Consider the following 17,503-nt stretch of genomic DNA (forward strand, 5'->3'; position numbering starts at 1 on the left):
TACAAATATGCCGCAAACCTCCCCTTGCATAAGTAATAATGCCACAGACTTACACAATTATGTAGATTAACATTTTCATTCGAAGACTAACTCCTTCACATGGCTTACAACGTACTAAAGTACTAAATATTAACCTATAAGTAATACTTCCTATTGCAATAATTGAATCTGTTTTAGAAAATGTTGATACCGTACAACAACAACAAATTATTCAATGGAAAACGTTGTCAATCAATTTCCGGAAAATATTTCGCTGCACCGGCAATGTCTGTCTATGTTTGAACAGATTTTCATGATATTTGGCATTCAGCTCAGGGTCCTCCGGACCCCAGTTATTTGTTGGCTTAAAGCAATTAAGTATGCGATCTTGCCAGTTGCCCTCCTTTCGTTGCAGAAATGCATACACTGCCCAAGCGGGAAGTTGCAAGACACCAGCCGCGAAAACACACCATCCAAGAGCTGTATTGATTTGAAAATTTTATCCTCAATAGCTTAATCGAAATCTAGTAGAATACTCACCGTACATTCCATCGGTATATATGTAACCCTGGAAAGCAAATGGCTTGTATGTTGCAATGTGGTAGATTAAAATAGCTACCAGCATGACAGGCGTGACGAACCCCCAGCAGAGACGCCAATATAGACCAGTTTTGATGCCTAGCATGAATTCGATATCTCGACAAATTCGGCCAACACCGTAAATCCATGCAAAAGTGAACACCTCGAACACTGCTAGCACTAGTGCAACAAAAGATGCGCCATAAAAATCAAGAAAATCTAGCAGATACTGGCTGCCAGGTGTGGTGTAGATGAGCCCAACGCCGAAACCAATGATCGCTATCCCAAACGCCACCAGCGATGGTTTCAATTGCGGAAATCTATCCCGAATCACGCTCATAATGGTCGTTGCCATACCGACATTGCTTCCAATTCCAAGGACGAACAACATTAGGAAGAAGGTGACGGCGAAAAATTGCGGCCAAATTTTGAACTTCGCAATCGCATCCGGGTAGGTAACAAATGCCAGACCAGCTCCTCCTCGAACTACGTTTCTGATATCCGGAGCTTGCATCACATGAGTCAAGTGTCCAATGACTCCGAAAACGATCAATCCCGATAGCATTGAGGTACATGTATCCAAGATGGTGACAATTGTAACGTCTCTAGAAGAAAATGAAAACATCATTGTTATTGTTTCGTCAAAGCCTAACGTTAATGATAGGCTCACCTGTAAACATTATTTGTGAACCGATTAAAAGACGAATACATAATCACGTTGCCGAAGCAGACTGTCAGTGAGAAGAACATTTGCGTAACAGCCGAGTACCACACCTTGGCCTCGAAGATACGGTCCCATTGAGGTTTTATCAAATACAGCATCCCTTGAGCAGCCCCTTCTAGAGTGCAAGCTCTGACGAGTAGTAGTAGCATTATGACGTACGGGAAAATAGCAAGAAAATACGACGCTTTTCCGGAACTCTTTATACCTTTGATCAGCGTCAAACAGATGCAAATCCACGGAACCAACAAACACAGCACCAGTCGCCAGTCCGGGTTCCCAATGCCATCATCGATCGAACCAGTTTCCTTTAAAACCTCCTTTCTAAAAAAAAGGCACTTCGCTAATTAAACATGATAAAATGTGAAATTGCAATTTTTGCTCACACAAAAAACAATTCCGCAGAGGACACTTTCACCAAGCTAGAATTACCCTCAAAATCCACAGATAATCTCGAGTTCACACAAGTTGCATTCCAGCTAGCTTGACACTCGCTCCAGGGCAGCGGATTTCCAAAGGAAGCAATCAGATAACGCACCGTCAATCCCATTAGTGAGGCATAGTAAGTCATTACGATGAAAGTCGAGTATGTTTGGCCGTAACCGATTCCACGCATCGCCGGGGACGCATCGTACACGTCGATACAGCCACGGCTAGAGAACTGACCAATTAACATTTCCAAATAATAGATCGGACGTCCAACCAGCAGTAGCACAATCAAATAGGGTATCACGAAAGCCCCACCTCCGTTTTCCAGCGCCGTGAATGGAAAGCGCCATACGTTGCCAAGACCGACCGAAAGTGCGATGCAGGAAAGCAGGAATTCAATATCCTTGCCCCACTTATCGCGCTGGGCAGGAATGCCTTTGATGTTTTTCGGTAAGTTTGAATCAATCGGAGTTGAGGACGCACAAACTCTCGTACTGCGTTCAGATGACACTTCCGAAAATGAAATGTCCGTGGTCGGGAAATAGTTCCTTGCTCGATAGAAATGGTTGTCCGCACTACCATCACGTTGTTCTTCATCTTGCACAAATGCTGGATTGGATATGGCCATTTTAGAATATTATTATTTCACCAATGCTGCGTTGTTGTGGTTCAGAATATTATGATAAACTACCATTTATTTGGCGGTAACTGAGCATTAATACGACTCACTACACATGCTGCAGACGAATTGTTTTATCCAAACAGCCATGTGGATGTAGACTATGTAGACGGCATGTACGGAAGTTCGGCTGGAGATATGATTCCAATAAGCAGACTCATCAATCAAGTGAGCCGTAATCTTTATATGGGCTGTTGTCTGATGATTCGCAGTAAAAGCCTACGGTGAGAGCATAGAATGAAGATAAAACCAGACATTGTAACGAGCAATAATGAGTCATGTTTACACTAAACAAGACGTGTTTATGATTTCACAATTGAACATAGATTAATCGGATTGATTAACTAGAAGCATGTTCATACTGGTTTTTCTCGGAATGGCGCAACAACTTCATATTATATTATATTAAGTGTCCAGACTGTTCTCTAATGTCTCATTTCTGATTCATAATATTTAGTTCCAGATTTACAAATTTAAGTTTTGCTTTGACGTAAGATGTCTTACTGGAAAACAAAAGAGAAGACAAAATAAAATAAGAATGGAGTCCATAGTTTGTCTTACAATCATTGCCAGTTCAGCTGAACAAAATCGTGAAACTACTGTTACACGGTTTGAATACTATGCTTTTGCCACTATTATTATATTTTAAAAGCTTCCATTTAAAAATTTCTTTTTGGTAGAGCTTATTTATGCAATGGAAGGGAACAAATAGCGCCGAAGTGAGATTTCGAATTGACATTCCTCGATTTGGCCTCTAGCAAAAGTGTTCGTGTTTGGTAATTCAAAATAACTCGCCTACCAAAATTATGGTAAAATGCTAACCACTTTTAACATTATAGGTGTTCTAAAGAACACGACAAGTTATTACTTTGTCACTAGCTATAGCTCGCGTGTGTCACTTTGCGTCTAATTGATAGCAAATTGGAAATACATAACCGAATTTTCCATAATTTCAAAGAAAAAAACACTTTTTTACTGTCATTATTTAGAATTACTGTAAGGAAGATAACCGGAATGTATGACCAAAACGCCAAGTTTCCATTCACTTTTAGTGAATAACTTCCCTGGTTCTTTTCCTAATTATGGTCCTGTCTCATAATTTCTTCTTTTTCCTTTTTCAACTTTCTTCTTTACTTATTTACTTACTTATCTTAACTTACTTATGGGGGCTACGCCCTTTAAGATTTCACCTGCACAACAATATTCCGCCAACAAACTCGGTTCATGGCTGTCCGTCTCCAATTTCTAGAACGCCCCACACTTTCCAGATCTTGCTCCATCTGATCGAGCACACTTCTGCGTCTGGTACCAACCGGATTCGAGGCGAATACCATTGTTTCAGAGTTGTTGTCCGGCATTCTCACAACATGTCCCGTCCATTGTATTCTTCCAGTTTTAGCAACTTTCTGGATACTGGATTCGCCGAATAGCTGCGCCGGCTCGTGGTTCATCCTACTCCTCCATACAGCGTTCTCACGTTCACACAAAAACGACCAGTGCTTTCAAGTTCCCGTAGAGCAGTTGTTACCAGACGTCATAAACGAACCGAGGTATGCAAATTCGTCCACCACTTCGAACTCTTCCCCGTCGACTACCACTCTATTGACTTTGCGAGCTCGATCTTGCTGGGCTCCTCCTGCTAGCCGGTACATGGTTTAAGACACATTCACCAATAATCCAACCTTAACTGCTTCATGTTTCGGTTTGGTATATTGCTCAGCAATCACCTAGAACTTCCGACAATGTCCACGTCATCAGCGAAACAGATAAATCGGCTGGATATATTGAAGATGTGCCCCACATCCCAAGTAACTCAATTTGGGTACTCTATACTGCAGTCATTCATTTATAACCAGGATTAGTCATTAAAGCAGTGGCCACAAGCCACAACAACTTTATAACAATTTTGTTAGTAGAAATGGTCGATGTGATCATACGCGGTCTTGAAATCTTTGAATAGGTGGTGCGTAGGGACTTGGTATTCACGAAACTTTTGGAGGATCTGTTGCAATACAAAGATTTGATCCATTGTAGACGGGCGGTCCAGAACACCGACTTGATAACTTCCCACGAATCTACTTGCTAGCAGCGATAGACGTTGAGAATAGTGATCGCTCAGTTCCCACATTCCGATTTGTCGCCTTTCTTGTATATTAAAGGCTGGCAAAAAAATTGGACGCATAGAACAATCTATAACTCAGGGCTGGAGTTTCGCAAAAAAAACCATAAATGACTGGATTGCAGTATTTTTATTCAACTTTAAGTTAAACAGTGTTCTCTGGTTCTGATAAAACCTCGAACTTTTTTCTTAACAGAACTCAACACAGTTGAAGATGCGACTGAATCAGCATGTTTCTTCCACTTTGAACGCATTTTTTCAGCACTGTTTACTGTTCCCCAGCTTCCCCGAGGTCGTTGTCTGACAATTGCACAAAATTTTTCAACGGGTCGAAACTTCTGACAATTTGGAGGGTTCATCCTTTTGGCACGAAATCGACATCATTAGCTACATAACACTCTAGCACCAGTTTAGAGCAGTGACAGTTAGCTAAATCAGACCAGTATATAACGTTACGCTTATGTTTTTAAATGAATGACAAAATTCGTTTCTTCAAGTTTTCTTCCATGTATAAACTTGATACCATTGTTGAGGAAGTGAGTAAAGGCTCATTCTTCAGTCCACAGCTACATATTCCTTGCCTGATCATGACTTTATTTGCGAATTTATCAGCGAACACGAACTCATACTTTCCTGGCAAATCGCTACGCCCATTTTTAATGTAAAATTTTTGACCGGGAAGCGGGAAGTTGCTTGAAATCCATTTTCACGTAGATTTCATCGTCCATTGAAATACATTTGTTGCTCGTACAAATACCTAGCACGCTTCTTGGCTACCAAATTCTGCTTCAAGTGCCCATTCGGCTGTTTACTGGCACTGCAAGACCTATACCCCTTTAGAACGCGGATATTCCGAGTGGTTTGATAGTTGGCATCAAACCTTCTACCCATATCCCGGATGGAGATGCCAGCATTGGACTTAACGCAGCTCAATATCTCCCCCTCAGCTTTCGATCCGTAGTTCCGGTTCTCTCAAAAGTTCTTTGCCGGCTTTACACACCTTACAACCTTTTAAAACATTACATATTGTTGATTTTGGCTTTTTTTATCACCCAGCTAGCACCAACTCGTATATCAATGTACGAAAACTATCGTAAACATCTCCTAACAAACTCAAAATCGTAACTAAAGCTGGATAAAGTGGGATCAAGTTGATTTTTTGTCGTATATAATGATAATGACTAACATACATACGGTTTTCAGCACAAAATCGTAGAGTAGTACGGAGCGACTCGCGCTTAATCGGATATTATCGTATATAAATACTTATATAGTCGTAACGCTCAAAATTATTCGTAATCACGTATATCGCCTCCAAAATAGTACGGATATGCCAATTTTGCGCATGAAATACGATTTATTTAGCATGTATATCTGTACGTAATGCTGATTTTTACCTTTTTTATACATATGAAAATGCTAGCTGGGCACTTTCGCCAACTTTGATCCAGACCACTCTGGATTTTCCAGGTGTTTGTGCAAGATTTTTTTTTCGCCATTCGAATTCCATTTTGTACTGTTTCGCAACGTAGTGGAATATTTTGACGAAACTTACACCAGTTCTGGCCTTTCTTTTTATATAAGAGGCTTATGTCTGTACCGAAAACCAGGTCTCTGACAGGACGTCATAAGAGGCTTATCGGTAACCAAAAACAGGTCCCTGACAGGACGTCTTGCTTTCGTAGCAATGGGTTGTATTCTCAGTCACCTCACTGGTCGACTGCTGAACTACTCGATTGCTCAACTGGTTGACTAGACTGCTCGACTGGGCTGGTCGATTAGATTGCTCGACTGTGCAACGCTTTTAATTTTACGGCTACTGAACAAAGCGTTACATGGGAATTCTCCCTATGCCCCTATGCCCTATGACTGACCAGAAAGGTTTTTAGATGCCTTTGCCTACAACGGTTTAAGCGCCACTTTCATATCCGAAAGACCGTTGCGGAAGATGGATAGGGATGCCCGACCGAGGACTCTTATCTCGGGGCGAGCATTTCAAATTTCAAAGACTTTCTACGAAGCTAATCGACAACTAAGTTTCAGACTCAACAATTTGACCCGTACTAAAACAAACGCGACGAACAATCTTACGTATTAGAAAATCTTCACTTCTGTACAAACTCTTATTCACGCAACATCATTTATTAGTAGCCCTCGAATATCGTACGCTCAAAGATAAATCTATTTAGCACAAGGTTTATAAATGTTTTCGCCTTTGCCGACAAACCATGGTTCGTTTTTTAGCTAGTATCTAGTAGATCACTTCTTATAGTCTACACATATCAATTGTTCCGTTTTAAACCCAACACGGGTTGTTTCACCACGGTGGGCGTCTCGACTGCTGGTGGGTGTCCCAACGATGTCCACATAGTCCGGTACGCGTTCCTTCCACGGCCCCACGGGAAGCTTTACGGCGAAGCGGCTGGTTTTTCTCGAGCGGGTGGGAAAGTTCAGCAGCGTATCGTAAGCTGCTTCACTGTTGAATCGTTTTATCCACCGAAAAATATTGCCGCCGTTTATGCTGGTCCAAATCCGATCCGAATTAGCAATTCCGGACTTGCAGCTCCAGATTAGCACCCACGTTTATGGGTTCCTATAAACGTGGAAGTTACAATGGCGGTCTAAAACCTACCAAATCGAAGGTAATTCTTACCTTCAGATTTTAACGATGTCGCACACTTTTAGCCTTTGCTAAATAAATAATAGTCGGGGTTTTTTCAACACTCGCGACTTTTATCTGCATATATTGCTGCATTTGAAATCATCTTCTAACTCTGGCTGTTTGCAAAATTTATGTAGTCTGATTCGAGTACTCATTTTTTGAAATTTTGTGACTTGGTCCGGTCTGCTTTAACACCGACCATATGATATCGCGACAAGCAATCGAGTTAAGCAGGCGAGTCGAGCAGTCGAATCAAGCAGTTGGGTCGAGCAGTTAAATCAAGCTGTTCAGTCAAGTCGAACAGTTGAGTCGAGCAGTTTAATCGAGTAGTCCAGTCGAGCAGTTAAGTCGAGCTGTCGAATCAAACAGTTAAGTCAAGCAGTTGAGTCGAGCAGTCGAGTCGAGTAGTCGAGATGAGTAGTCGAGTCGAGCAGTTAAATCGAGTGGTCGAGTCGAGCAGTCAAGTCGAGCAGTTGGATCGAGTAACCTAGTCGAACACTTGAGTCGAGCAGTCGAATCGAATCGATTGGACTACTCGATTCAACTGCTCGATTCGACTGTTCGAATGTACTACATGACTCAACTACTCGATTGGACTATTCGAATCGGCTGCTCGACTCAACTGCTACCCCGATTGCTCGATTCAACTGCTCGACTAGACTACTCGATTTGATTGCTCGACTCATCGGCAACTTGATTCAACAGCTCGTCTAGACTGCTCAACTTAGCCACTCAACCCGACTGCTCGACTCAACTGCTTGACTTAACTGTTTGATTCGACAGCTCGACTTAGCTGCTCGACTGGACTACTCGATTAAACTACTCGACTCAACTGTTCGACTTAACTGCTCGACTAAACCGCTGTACCCAACTGCTTGACTAAACTGTTCGATTCGAGTGCTCAACTCAACTGCTCGACTGAACTACTCGATTCAACTGCTCGACTGGACTACTCGATTGAACTGCTCGATTAATCTGCTCGACTCGACTGCTCGGTTCAACTGTTCAACTCGACTGCTCGGCTGGACTGCTTGACTGAACAGCTTGATTTAACTGCTCGTGTCAACTGCTTGACTTCTGTTTGAATCGACAGCTCGACTTAACTGCTCGATTCAACAGCTCGACTGGACTACTCGACTCGACTGCTCGACTGGGCTACTCGACTCGACTGCTAGGCTCGACTGCTCGACTCAGCTGCTCAACTGGACTACTCGACTTAACTGCTCGAATAAACTATTAGACTGGACTACTCGATCCAACTGCTCGACTCAAGCGCTCGACTAGAATACTCGATCCAACTGCTCGACTTGACTGCTCGACCGGGCTGCATGACTGAACCGCTTGATTTAACTTCTTGACCTAACTACTTGATTCGGTTGCTTGAATCGACTGCTCGACTCGCCTGCTTAACTCGATTGCTTGTCGCGATATCATATGGTCGGTGTTAAAGCAGACCGGACCAAATCGCAAAATTTAAAAAAATGAGTACTCGAATCAAACTACATAAAATTTACAAACAGCCAGAGTTAGAAGATGATTTCGAATGCACCAAACTTTGAATGCGTGTTTATCGAAGTCATAATTTTGCCACTCGGTTCTGTCTGACCTAATACCGACCATATGAATCGGTTTGCGGCAGACAATAGATGGTTCAGAGCCACTCACACTAGAGCCATATTGCCCGCATATAGAATCAGCTATCCACTGTGCTTTAATGTTTTTATTCAGTTAAATAAAATCCAATACGACCATAAAAACTATTTGTTTCAGTTTCCGGCTATGACTCTTTTATGTATAACATCTTAGAGTTATATTATGCAATATAAGAACTAAAAGAACTAATACAAAGATTAAACATCTTCGCAAACACTGGCCAATGGAATGTATCCGCAGTCCCTCGACTTCGAAAATACATTACTTTGTACTTGGGTCGAATATTAGAGCACGCAAGGGTCGAAAACTAAAACAAGGAGTCGAAAAGCCCAATGGGATATTGAATTGAAACGAGAAAATGAGTGAAAAATATACATAGTACACTTATTTCCTTTTAAATGCTAACTGAATATACATCCTTTTGTACTATTTTATCATATTTTCGAAAAAACAGCGCTATTTGGACGATATATTGCAATTTGTTAGCCATGCGTTGGTTTCATAGGTCGAATTATAGTGCTCTTACCCTACAGCCATCTGTAACCGCTGACATTTTGAGTTATACATTTCGCATGTTATACTTTCGCATGGTATGCACAACCATTCAGAAGCACGTTTCGGCTTGGAAAAATAGGGAAATCGTATCATGGTGGATCTATTTCCATTTCAAATTATCGCAAACATACCAAGCGATTTTATTGTAAACTTCCGGACTTCTCGATTACACCACGATTGAGTTAGGTTTCATACGTACCGAATCCGTACGTCGCTTTAGATATATCTATAGATTTTCTACCTTCAGAAAACTTTTTTCAGTTCAATCTTTCTTCTTTAGTTGTTCAAGTTGAGTGCGGAAGCACTTGCAATGAAACAACTTTTCCAAGCAAACTTTTAGTCTGTTGAACACCAACTGAATACTAAACCATCAAAACTTCAAGACATCGAGTAGCACAAGAAGTCCCTCGCAAATTGCTTCTTGTTGCTACCATTTTCTTGAGAAATTGATAACATTCTAAAATTTGACACTCAACTGCATTTGACATCAAACTAACTCGTCGCAGAGATCCAATGCTTCCGCAAAATCACGCTGTTAAATCTAAAACGATCATCATCTGTCGCTCGGCTTTTACCCACTGTGCGGCGAAGTGCATGCAACCAATGGAAAATCATTTCCACCCTTACTTTACTTATCAATAAGCTCAACTAAGGCTTGCTTCAGTCTGCATAGTTCGGAAGTTTGCCAGAAAGGAAGAAACTGAGTAAATCGATAAGCTTAAGTGCTGTGAAGCACGTACGAAAACTTTGTCTCTGGCTCAGCGCGTCCAAATTCAAATACGCCCTGGTTACCCATAGTTGGTGACCGGAGCGAAATGTTATACCTAAATGCATTCAAATATTGGAGATTGCTTCTTGCATTGCTATTGACAACTGTTATTCGTCATGGGAGACAAATATGCTTCCGGTCAGCTGATTTGTTGCAATGGAAACGCATGTTTGAAACCGGTGGTGTGCGTTAAAACCCTGGTAGCATGGAATGTAAGGGTCATGTTTCGTCTGGCAGTCCGTCAGATGCGGCGCTAGTTGTTAACCATGAGCTCGAAGCGAAACTCTATCTTCAGAGAGCAACAGTTCGTTGAGCTTTCGGTGTAACTTGATATCCAATTGTAAAAATAAACTGGTTCAACAAATCAAACTAATTATAATTAATACTTCTTGTAAAGTCGCGACTTTGGGAATTTTATATAGTCAGATCTGACTCAAATATAGTCAACTTTGTTTGAATGATGTAGTAAATAGCAATTTTAGCATTTTAGCAGATACATAACAAGCAATGAATAATATTTCTGCCAATTTTCTTTCTACAATCTTTTCATAGCTCTTATAATTTTTATTAACCTTTGCAGTTTTTTGTCGGTTGTATTATTTGAAATATTATAGATATAATGGATTCATCCTTGGTGTGAAACTGCTACAGACCTATCTGTCTATTGATTATTTCAACTTATAAACCTTAGAATCAAATGTTTAACTTGATCTGTGCAGTAATAAAAGTCATGCATAGCTCAAGCATGCATGCATATTAAAAAATGTTTGAAGTGAAATGTTGAAACATTCGGCAAACGTTCACTAAACTTCCTCTTCCGTAGAACGCTTGAATTGAGGTGTTTAATCCGTTGTCAACATCTCTGATATAACCACTTATTTCATTGTACTGGAATAGTTTCGCCTAACCAACTGCTAGATGCTGCTGGCTTACGTAAAGCTCATACGACTAACCGCAAATGCTCACACCACAAATATTCCTGCTATTCAAATGTGTTTCCAAGGATACTATCCGGAAGCATTCCTCTGCTGCGCGGCACTTCACGGAAAAATCACACTGGAAATCACAAGCGAACGAACCACCACCTAACTATCAGGAAACCACTGCTAGTGGTTAGAACTCACAGAATACTTGTTGTTAGTTTTTTTCTCTAACAATGCCCGAAGCCCACTTCGTTTGAGTGATGCCGCAATACTGAATGAACGGGTTCAGCCGCCACTTCCAGCACAATAATAGCGGGCTCCATGCCGTCAATAATAGCAAGAGGAGAGTGATCAGCATCGTAAAGGTTTAGTTTACTACTATGTAGGTATGCGACGAGATTAAAGAGGTGTGTAAAAATTATGTGCCGCAGTGATTCTACATGTTGCGAAGCTCAAATCCAGCTATCGGCATTGTACCTATAGGCAACACATCCCAACATGACAGTGTGGCGGTATATAGTGGGTGGCTTGAAAATCATGTCTCTAGTTGTTTGTTTGATTGATAGTGGTAATGAAAGGTAAAATAGTTGAAAATATGAATCACCAAAACCTATAGAATGCAATTTTTTTGATGCAGTATGCACATTGGGGGTATGCAAAACCTATCGGTTATCATAGAAGAAAAGGAAAATATCTTATTATTTGTATCTAAAACAACTGCATTTTGATGCAGTTTTCTCCATTTTTATTAATCTATTATATTGTTTTCTGTTCAACATACATTGAAGGAGCAATGAAAGGCAATGGACGTCCCCGAGTAGCGATATTTTTTCAAATGATCAAGTGATGTAAATCGGTGGTTGAATTCTACATTGTAAGAAAAGGACTCACTTTTTGACTTTTACGTGCTATTACCATATCACCTGGTGCTACATCGACAAATAGTAACCATATTGCAGCATGTAGAAAAAAAATTGATAACGTTATGAGTTCATTTGCAGCAGCCATGGCGAAAATAGTCAAGCAACTACGCCTAATGCTTTGTTCGTACTGCTAGCTACACCCCGGAGCGAATAAATTGGACATCGTGACTCGTGAGGCACTTCGTGTCCGCAGAATATAGCCGACCCGGCAATTACAACATCTTTCCCTCAAGAAGAAAGGCGAGAGCATCCAACCGGAAGTCCGTTAAGTGCAATAGATGCTGAAAAGAGAAGCCGAAAGCAAGGTTGCCTAATTGTTCTGCGCCTTCAAAACGAAAACCATTTTTGCTGGATAGTTGTCCGGAATTATAGCGACATTTCCTGGTCAATGAATCCGGCCAGCTTTAACCATTTTCTGCATTCTGAATTGGCTGTAGAGACGCACGAGTTCATTCTTCGCCTCCATAACTCCGAAAACCCCGAATGCTCGCAGGTTCTCTCCTAGCAGTGCCCTCGTTTCATGCCCGTAGAGTAAAACCTGTCTTATTAGCCTTTTTTACAATGTACGCTTTGTACGGAGGCTCAGATTGTTCGACCGCAAGTGTTTGTGGAGTCTGTAATAGGCCCGACTTCCGCTGATAATACGATAAACTAATTTATCGACTACCTAAAACTCATCCCAGTCGATTACCACGGTACTGCCTGAGTAGGCTCTGTCGCGATCGGTTCCGCCCGCCAGTATATATTTCGATTTTGATGCATTTATCTTCGACCCAAACTTCTCTGCCTCGCGTTTTAGTCTCATGTATCGATCTTCCACCTCCTCAACTGGTCTGCCGACAGCATCCACGTCGTTGGTAAAGCAGATAAATTGAATGGGTTTATTGAAAATCGTGCTCCGCATTTCGAACTTCCCACATCGTTTCCACCTTCAAGCGCAATGTTGAATAACAGGTAGGCAAGACCATCTCTTTGTCGAAGTCCCTGCGATATTCGAATGGGTCCAACAATCAGCCCAAAATACGCACGCAGCACTGGATCCCATCCATTGTAACCATGATAAGTCTAGTACGCCTCCCGGAAAACCATTTTCGTCCAGAGTTTTCATTGGCTCTTGTCGGTTTACACTATCATATGCGGCTTTGAAATCAATGAATACTAGGGACTAGGAATTCACACCACTTCTGGAGGATCTGCCGCAGCGTGAAGATTTGGTCCATTGTAGACTCCGACTCTCCATGAAGCCCGGCCTGATATCTTCCCAAGAATCTATTGGCAATTGGCGACAGTCGATGGAAGATGACTTGGAAAAGCACATTGTTGGCGGCACTTAGAATAGAGATCGCTCAGTAATTCTCACATATCAGCTTTTCGCCTTTTGTATGTAGGCCAAATAACCCCGGCTTTTTACTCCTCCGGTAATCGTTTCGTATTCCAAATCTTGACAATTATTTTATGCAAATAGCTGCCAACTTGTTCAGGTAACCAGCCAAACGGCGAAAAAACACCTTGCCAAAATGGACATTTTTATGTGAAAAAGTCAGTAGAGTGTGAATGGTAGACAACCATCCAGAAGAGGTGCCTGGAGCGGCACGCGAAAAAACATCTTTCCGACCAAGCGCGACGTCGCGTCGTTGACCTAAAGGACGACGAGACCTACTTGATGCTGGACGACAACAACTGGCAGAGAACCGGGTCTTTACATCCCATACCAAGGAGGTAAGCGTCAAATACATCTCTCACATCAAACGGCCGAAGAAGGTCTTCCTGTGGTTGACGATCAGCGTGAAGGTAATGTCAAAGTCGTTGTTTTGATGTAGCACTATGTCTCTCAGGAAGGTAGCTGGTACAGGGGGTAAAGATTTTGATCGCTAATAGCTCTGCAATTGACGGATTTCATGCCAACTCGACCAGAGGTTGGCATGACGCATGAGAATTTAATGAAACTTATGTGTCTAAAGAGTTCATGTAAATAAACATCTTTGCATACTTAATTTTTCGAAAATTGGTCTAGACTAACTTTTGGAAGGGCTTAATTTTTTTCTCTTTTCCATTATAAAAAATATAACTCGAAAACTATAAGACCTACACAAAAATGATCTATGGGCGACTTTTGGAAAATCTTCTGAATTTTCATAACAAAATACTGAAAAAAATAAAAATTAATTTCTACACTGAGAGAAAAGCATTTTAAAAACTAAAAATCGATTTTCCAAAAAAACCTTTTCAGAAATTGATGAAATTTTCTCGGAAGATAGATAATTATATGACCTACAATTCTTCCTTTGAGTGCTTTCCGGAAAAAAGTATTTTCGAAAATTATAGCACCTACAATAAAAATGATGTATGAGTGACTTTTAAAAAATTTGCTGAATTTTCATAAAAAAAATACTGAAAAAAATAAAAATCATTTCCACACTGAGAAAAAAAGCATTTTAAAAACTAAAATTCGATTTGCTAAAAATACCCATCTCCAAAATTGATGAAATTTGTTCTGACGATATATATTTACATAGTCTACACGTCTTTCATACATTGCAAAATGGATATATTTAAGGGAAAAAAGCTTTTCTAACAAATTGTGAAATGTGGTTTCATCAATTTTTCATTTTTAATCACTAAATAGTAAGAAGTATCAAAAAGTTTCAAGGTCAAATTTCCCCATACATTTTCTTCGTGATTACCTTTCTTCACAGGAAATTAAACGTCATAGAAAAGTGAGCGGTCAACCTTTCCTTTCGCCAGATTGCATCCATATACTGCCATATACCATAAGAATTTGTTCGGTTCTGTTATCTTGGACGGAAACATAGCTGAAGGGATATTTGTGCATGTGACGTGAGGCAGTAATTCTCATCATCACTGGAGGAGATGGAGCAGTTGAAGCTTCACTGGTCCGAAGAACGCCCATCCCTCAGCTGCGATCGGTAGATGATTTTTGATCGAACCTCAAACGATCCTCAAGGATCTACTATAATAAGGGGTGTCCCATATTGAATTGCATCACGGAAATAACGCTGTAGAAAATTACCCATTGGGTACTTTTTCGTGAAAATTTGGGTAGTAGTAGTTTAGAGTGTATTATTCACACAGTCTTTTTATCGCTGTCAGTTACCGTGACCGCCCCTAATTCTGCGCAGCTCCTAATTCTGCGCATTTTTCTTTATATAAGTATTTTTTAACATTGTGCATAACTATGATCATTGCGTTATTTTTTTTATAAATGTCTGTTGAATATTACGCCATTATTCACAAATGGGCCATAATATTTGAGAGCGAAATAATTTAACGTGAAACTGAAAGTATTTCATATGGCAGAAAACATCGTCGTTAGCACCGACGCTAAGATTGTCCTGCTAGAAAATTAACAAATTTATGCTCGAAATTCTCTGCAATGATCAAATTACCCAGCATAATTAGAAAGAATAATTAGTTTTAGTCATGTTTTAGACAAAAAGTGTGATTGCATGTATTGCTTTCCTTAGAAAAATGCGACGCAATAATGCGCAGATTTAGGCACAGATTTTTTATTCATGTTCCAAATTCTGCGCAGTAATGTATCCTACGAAGAAAGCGCGAAAGAATACGCAACCTCACCCAAATGGCTGAGGTATAGAGGCATGAAAATTCAAGTAGAATCTTTAACTTGTATTGATTGGATTCCTGTGCTGTGTCTCGGGGTCCGAACCCACAAGCGCCAATTCATGAAACCATGTCTTCGATTTTTTTAATGTCCAACCTCAAGGGGCTGTCAGAGAGTGGGGCACAATTTTTGGTATTAGTCTAAAGTGTAATGTTCAGTATGCAGAAAACCCGAATCAATTCGCCCTTCACGTTATCGAGAATAAAATATGTATTTAACATGAAGCAATCAAAATGATAACAATATTCCTTTACCACCCGAACAGCACAAGAAAGCAGGATCATGGATTTAATTATGGTAATGACTAATGCCGGATTTTTCGGTGTGCTTTCAGCGTATAAAGTCATAAACAGGATGGCAGGAATATTTATTTTCACTTTGTGGGTGCCCAGAATTAGGAGCAAACATGCGCTGGATTAAGAACATGGGCAAGAAAGTGCGCAGAATTAAGCACCGTGGATAATGTTACAAAACGAAAAATATACTCAATTGTTGGTCGACTTATAATTCCCATATTTTTTACCAGATATTATAGACCGTAGCACTAAACGTTGCTGCTATCCACGTTGTTAATTTAAATCTAGAATACTTATAAAAACGGAACAATCATAAAAATGTCGTAACTGCGCAGAATATGGTACGTTCACGGTATTCGAAAATTAGAAAAAATGGCGTCACCCGAATAAGCAATGTCGCGGATTGATATTGCGCAAGCACCTGAAAAATCTACAACTCACTGATCGGGGCATTGGAAAATAACTCGGAATCGTGCCACCTACGAAAGTTTACAATATGAGTGAAACTGGGATAGAAATATGTTAAACAGTGCAAAAAACAGAAATAAAAATGTACAGGTTTGAACACATACACCATATGGGAAGTTCATGAGAGTAAAAGAGGTCTTAAAACTACGTCATCGCGAACAACTGCCTGCATTCGAACTTTCTTTGAGATTGAACACTTTTACGACCTCGGTGAATCATCACATAAGTTTACACAAGAATTAGCTAGTACCTATTAAATTTTCATAAATATGCCTCACAATATTCTATAAGACAATTTCCACTAAATCATTTTCAAGAAAGTTGTAAAATGACCTTAACATAATAAAATGATCGCTTATCTAGTTTTTTGAAAATATACTACAGTTTCTTCAAAACGAATATCTTGCCCAAGCCATTTGATTGTTTATGTAGTACAAATAAAGAATCATAAACGGTCTTGCATCGTTTCTGCCTCCATGCGAACAAGTGTCTAGACATTTGATAGCACTAAACAGCTTGATTGTACTCATAAATAGTGTCAATCTAGAATCCAGGTAATCGCTCTCACCAAGATAGCACATTGTAGTCGTTTAAGGTATCTACTAAACAGTACCAAGTAGGTTTTATTGAACACTAGTTCAGAGGCTAATATAAAATATTAGAAATAGCATATGTTTTGGCCAAAACGTTACCGGTATATGTTATTGGCCACTTCCAGCAAAATCAAATGGAAGTGGGCACAAATACTGGTAATGGCCATAACATATGCGATACCCTATAGAACAGCTCAGTGCATGAGGCGGCTTGACTGGAAGAGGGAAAACGATTTGTGAGCGTCGAGAGGTCTGAGAAATTGGTGCGATTCAAAACAAAACGAAATGGAGAAAATTAGGGGAAACGCGTATAATGTGCCTCCCCCCCTAAAAATAAATGGATATATCTCTGTTACGCTTCCCCAAATTAACGTGACAACTTCGAGTATATGTTGGTATTTGAGCTGAAAACCAATTGAAATTGTTTATTTCATTCATTTCATAGGAATAAATAGGCTAAGAATTATTCAATAAAAGCACCAATATGTTGTGTTTGTCGTTTGCGCGGGGTA

At 40.3% G+C, this 17,503-nt stretch overlaps 1 protein-coding gene across 1 annotated transcript; it reads right to left on the bottom strand.

The window, feature by feature from the left end:
• Positions 1-211: 211 nt before the first annotated feature.
• LOC128735562 (sodium-dependent nutrient amino acid transporter 1-like) lies at positions 212-4,039 on the bottom strand. The gene is made up of 5 exons (XM_053830045.1): positions 3,916-4,039; positions 1,666-2,317; positions 1,229-1,603; positions 520-1,163; positions 212-459 (listed from the first exon to the last, which is right to left on the bottom strand). Exons 1-5 carry the CDS (start codon positions 4,037-4,039, stop codon positions 212-214), a joined length of 2,043 nt encoding a protein of 680 aa, XP_053686020.1.
• Between the last annotated feature and the right edge of the window lie 13,464 nt (positions 4,040-17,503).

The sequence above is a fragment of the Sabethes cyaneus genome, chromosome 2 (genome assembly GCF_943734655.1).
Source record: "Sabethes cyaneus chromosome 2, idSabCyanKW18_F2, whole genome shotgun sequence".
In the NCBI taxonomy this organism is placed as follows: domain Eukaryota; kingdom Metazoa; phylum Arthropoda; class Insecta; order Diptera; family Culicidae; genus Sabethes; species Sabethes cyaneus.

Bases quoted from the DNA above. Each gene is read 5' to 3' on its own strand.
- LOC128735562 (XM_053830045.1), bottom strand. From the start codon at position 4,039: ATGTACCGGCTAGCAGGAGGAGCCCAGCAAGATCGAGCTCGCAAAGTC. The intron at 1,604-1,665 runs GTGAGCAAAAAT...CCTTTTTTTTAG, and splicing joins TCTGCGGAATTGTTTTTTGT to AAAGGAGGTTTTAAAGGAAA. The intron at 1,164-1,228 runs GTGAGCCTATCA...ATTTTCTTCTAG, and splicing joins TTCACAAATAATGTTTACAG to AGACGTTACAATTGTCACCA.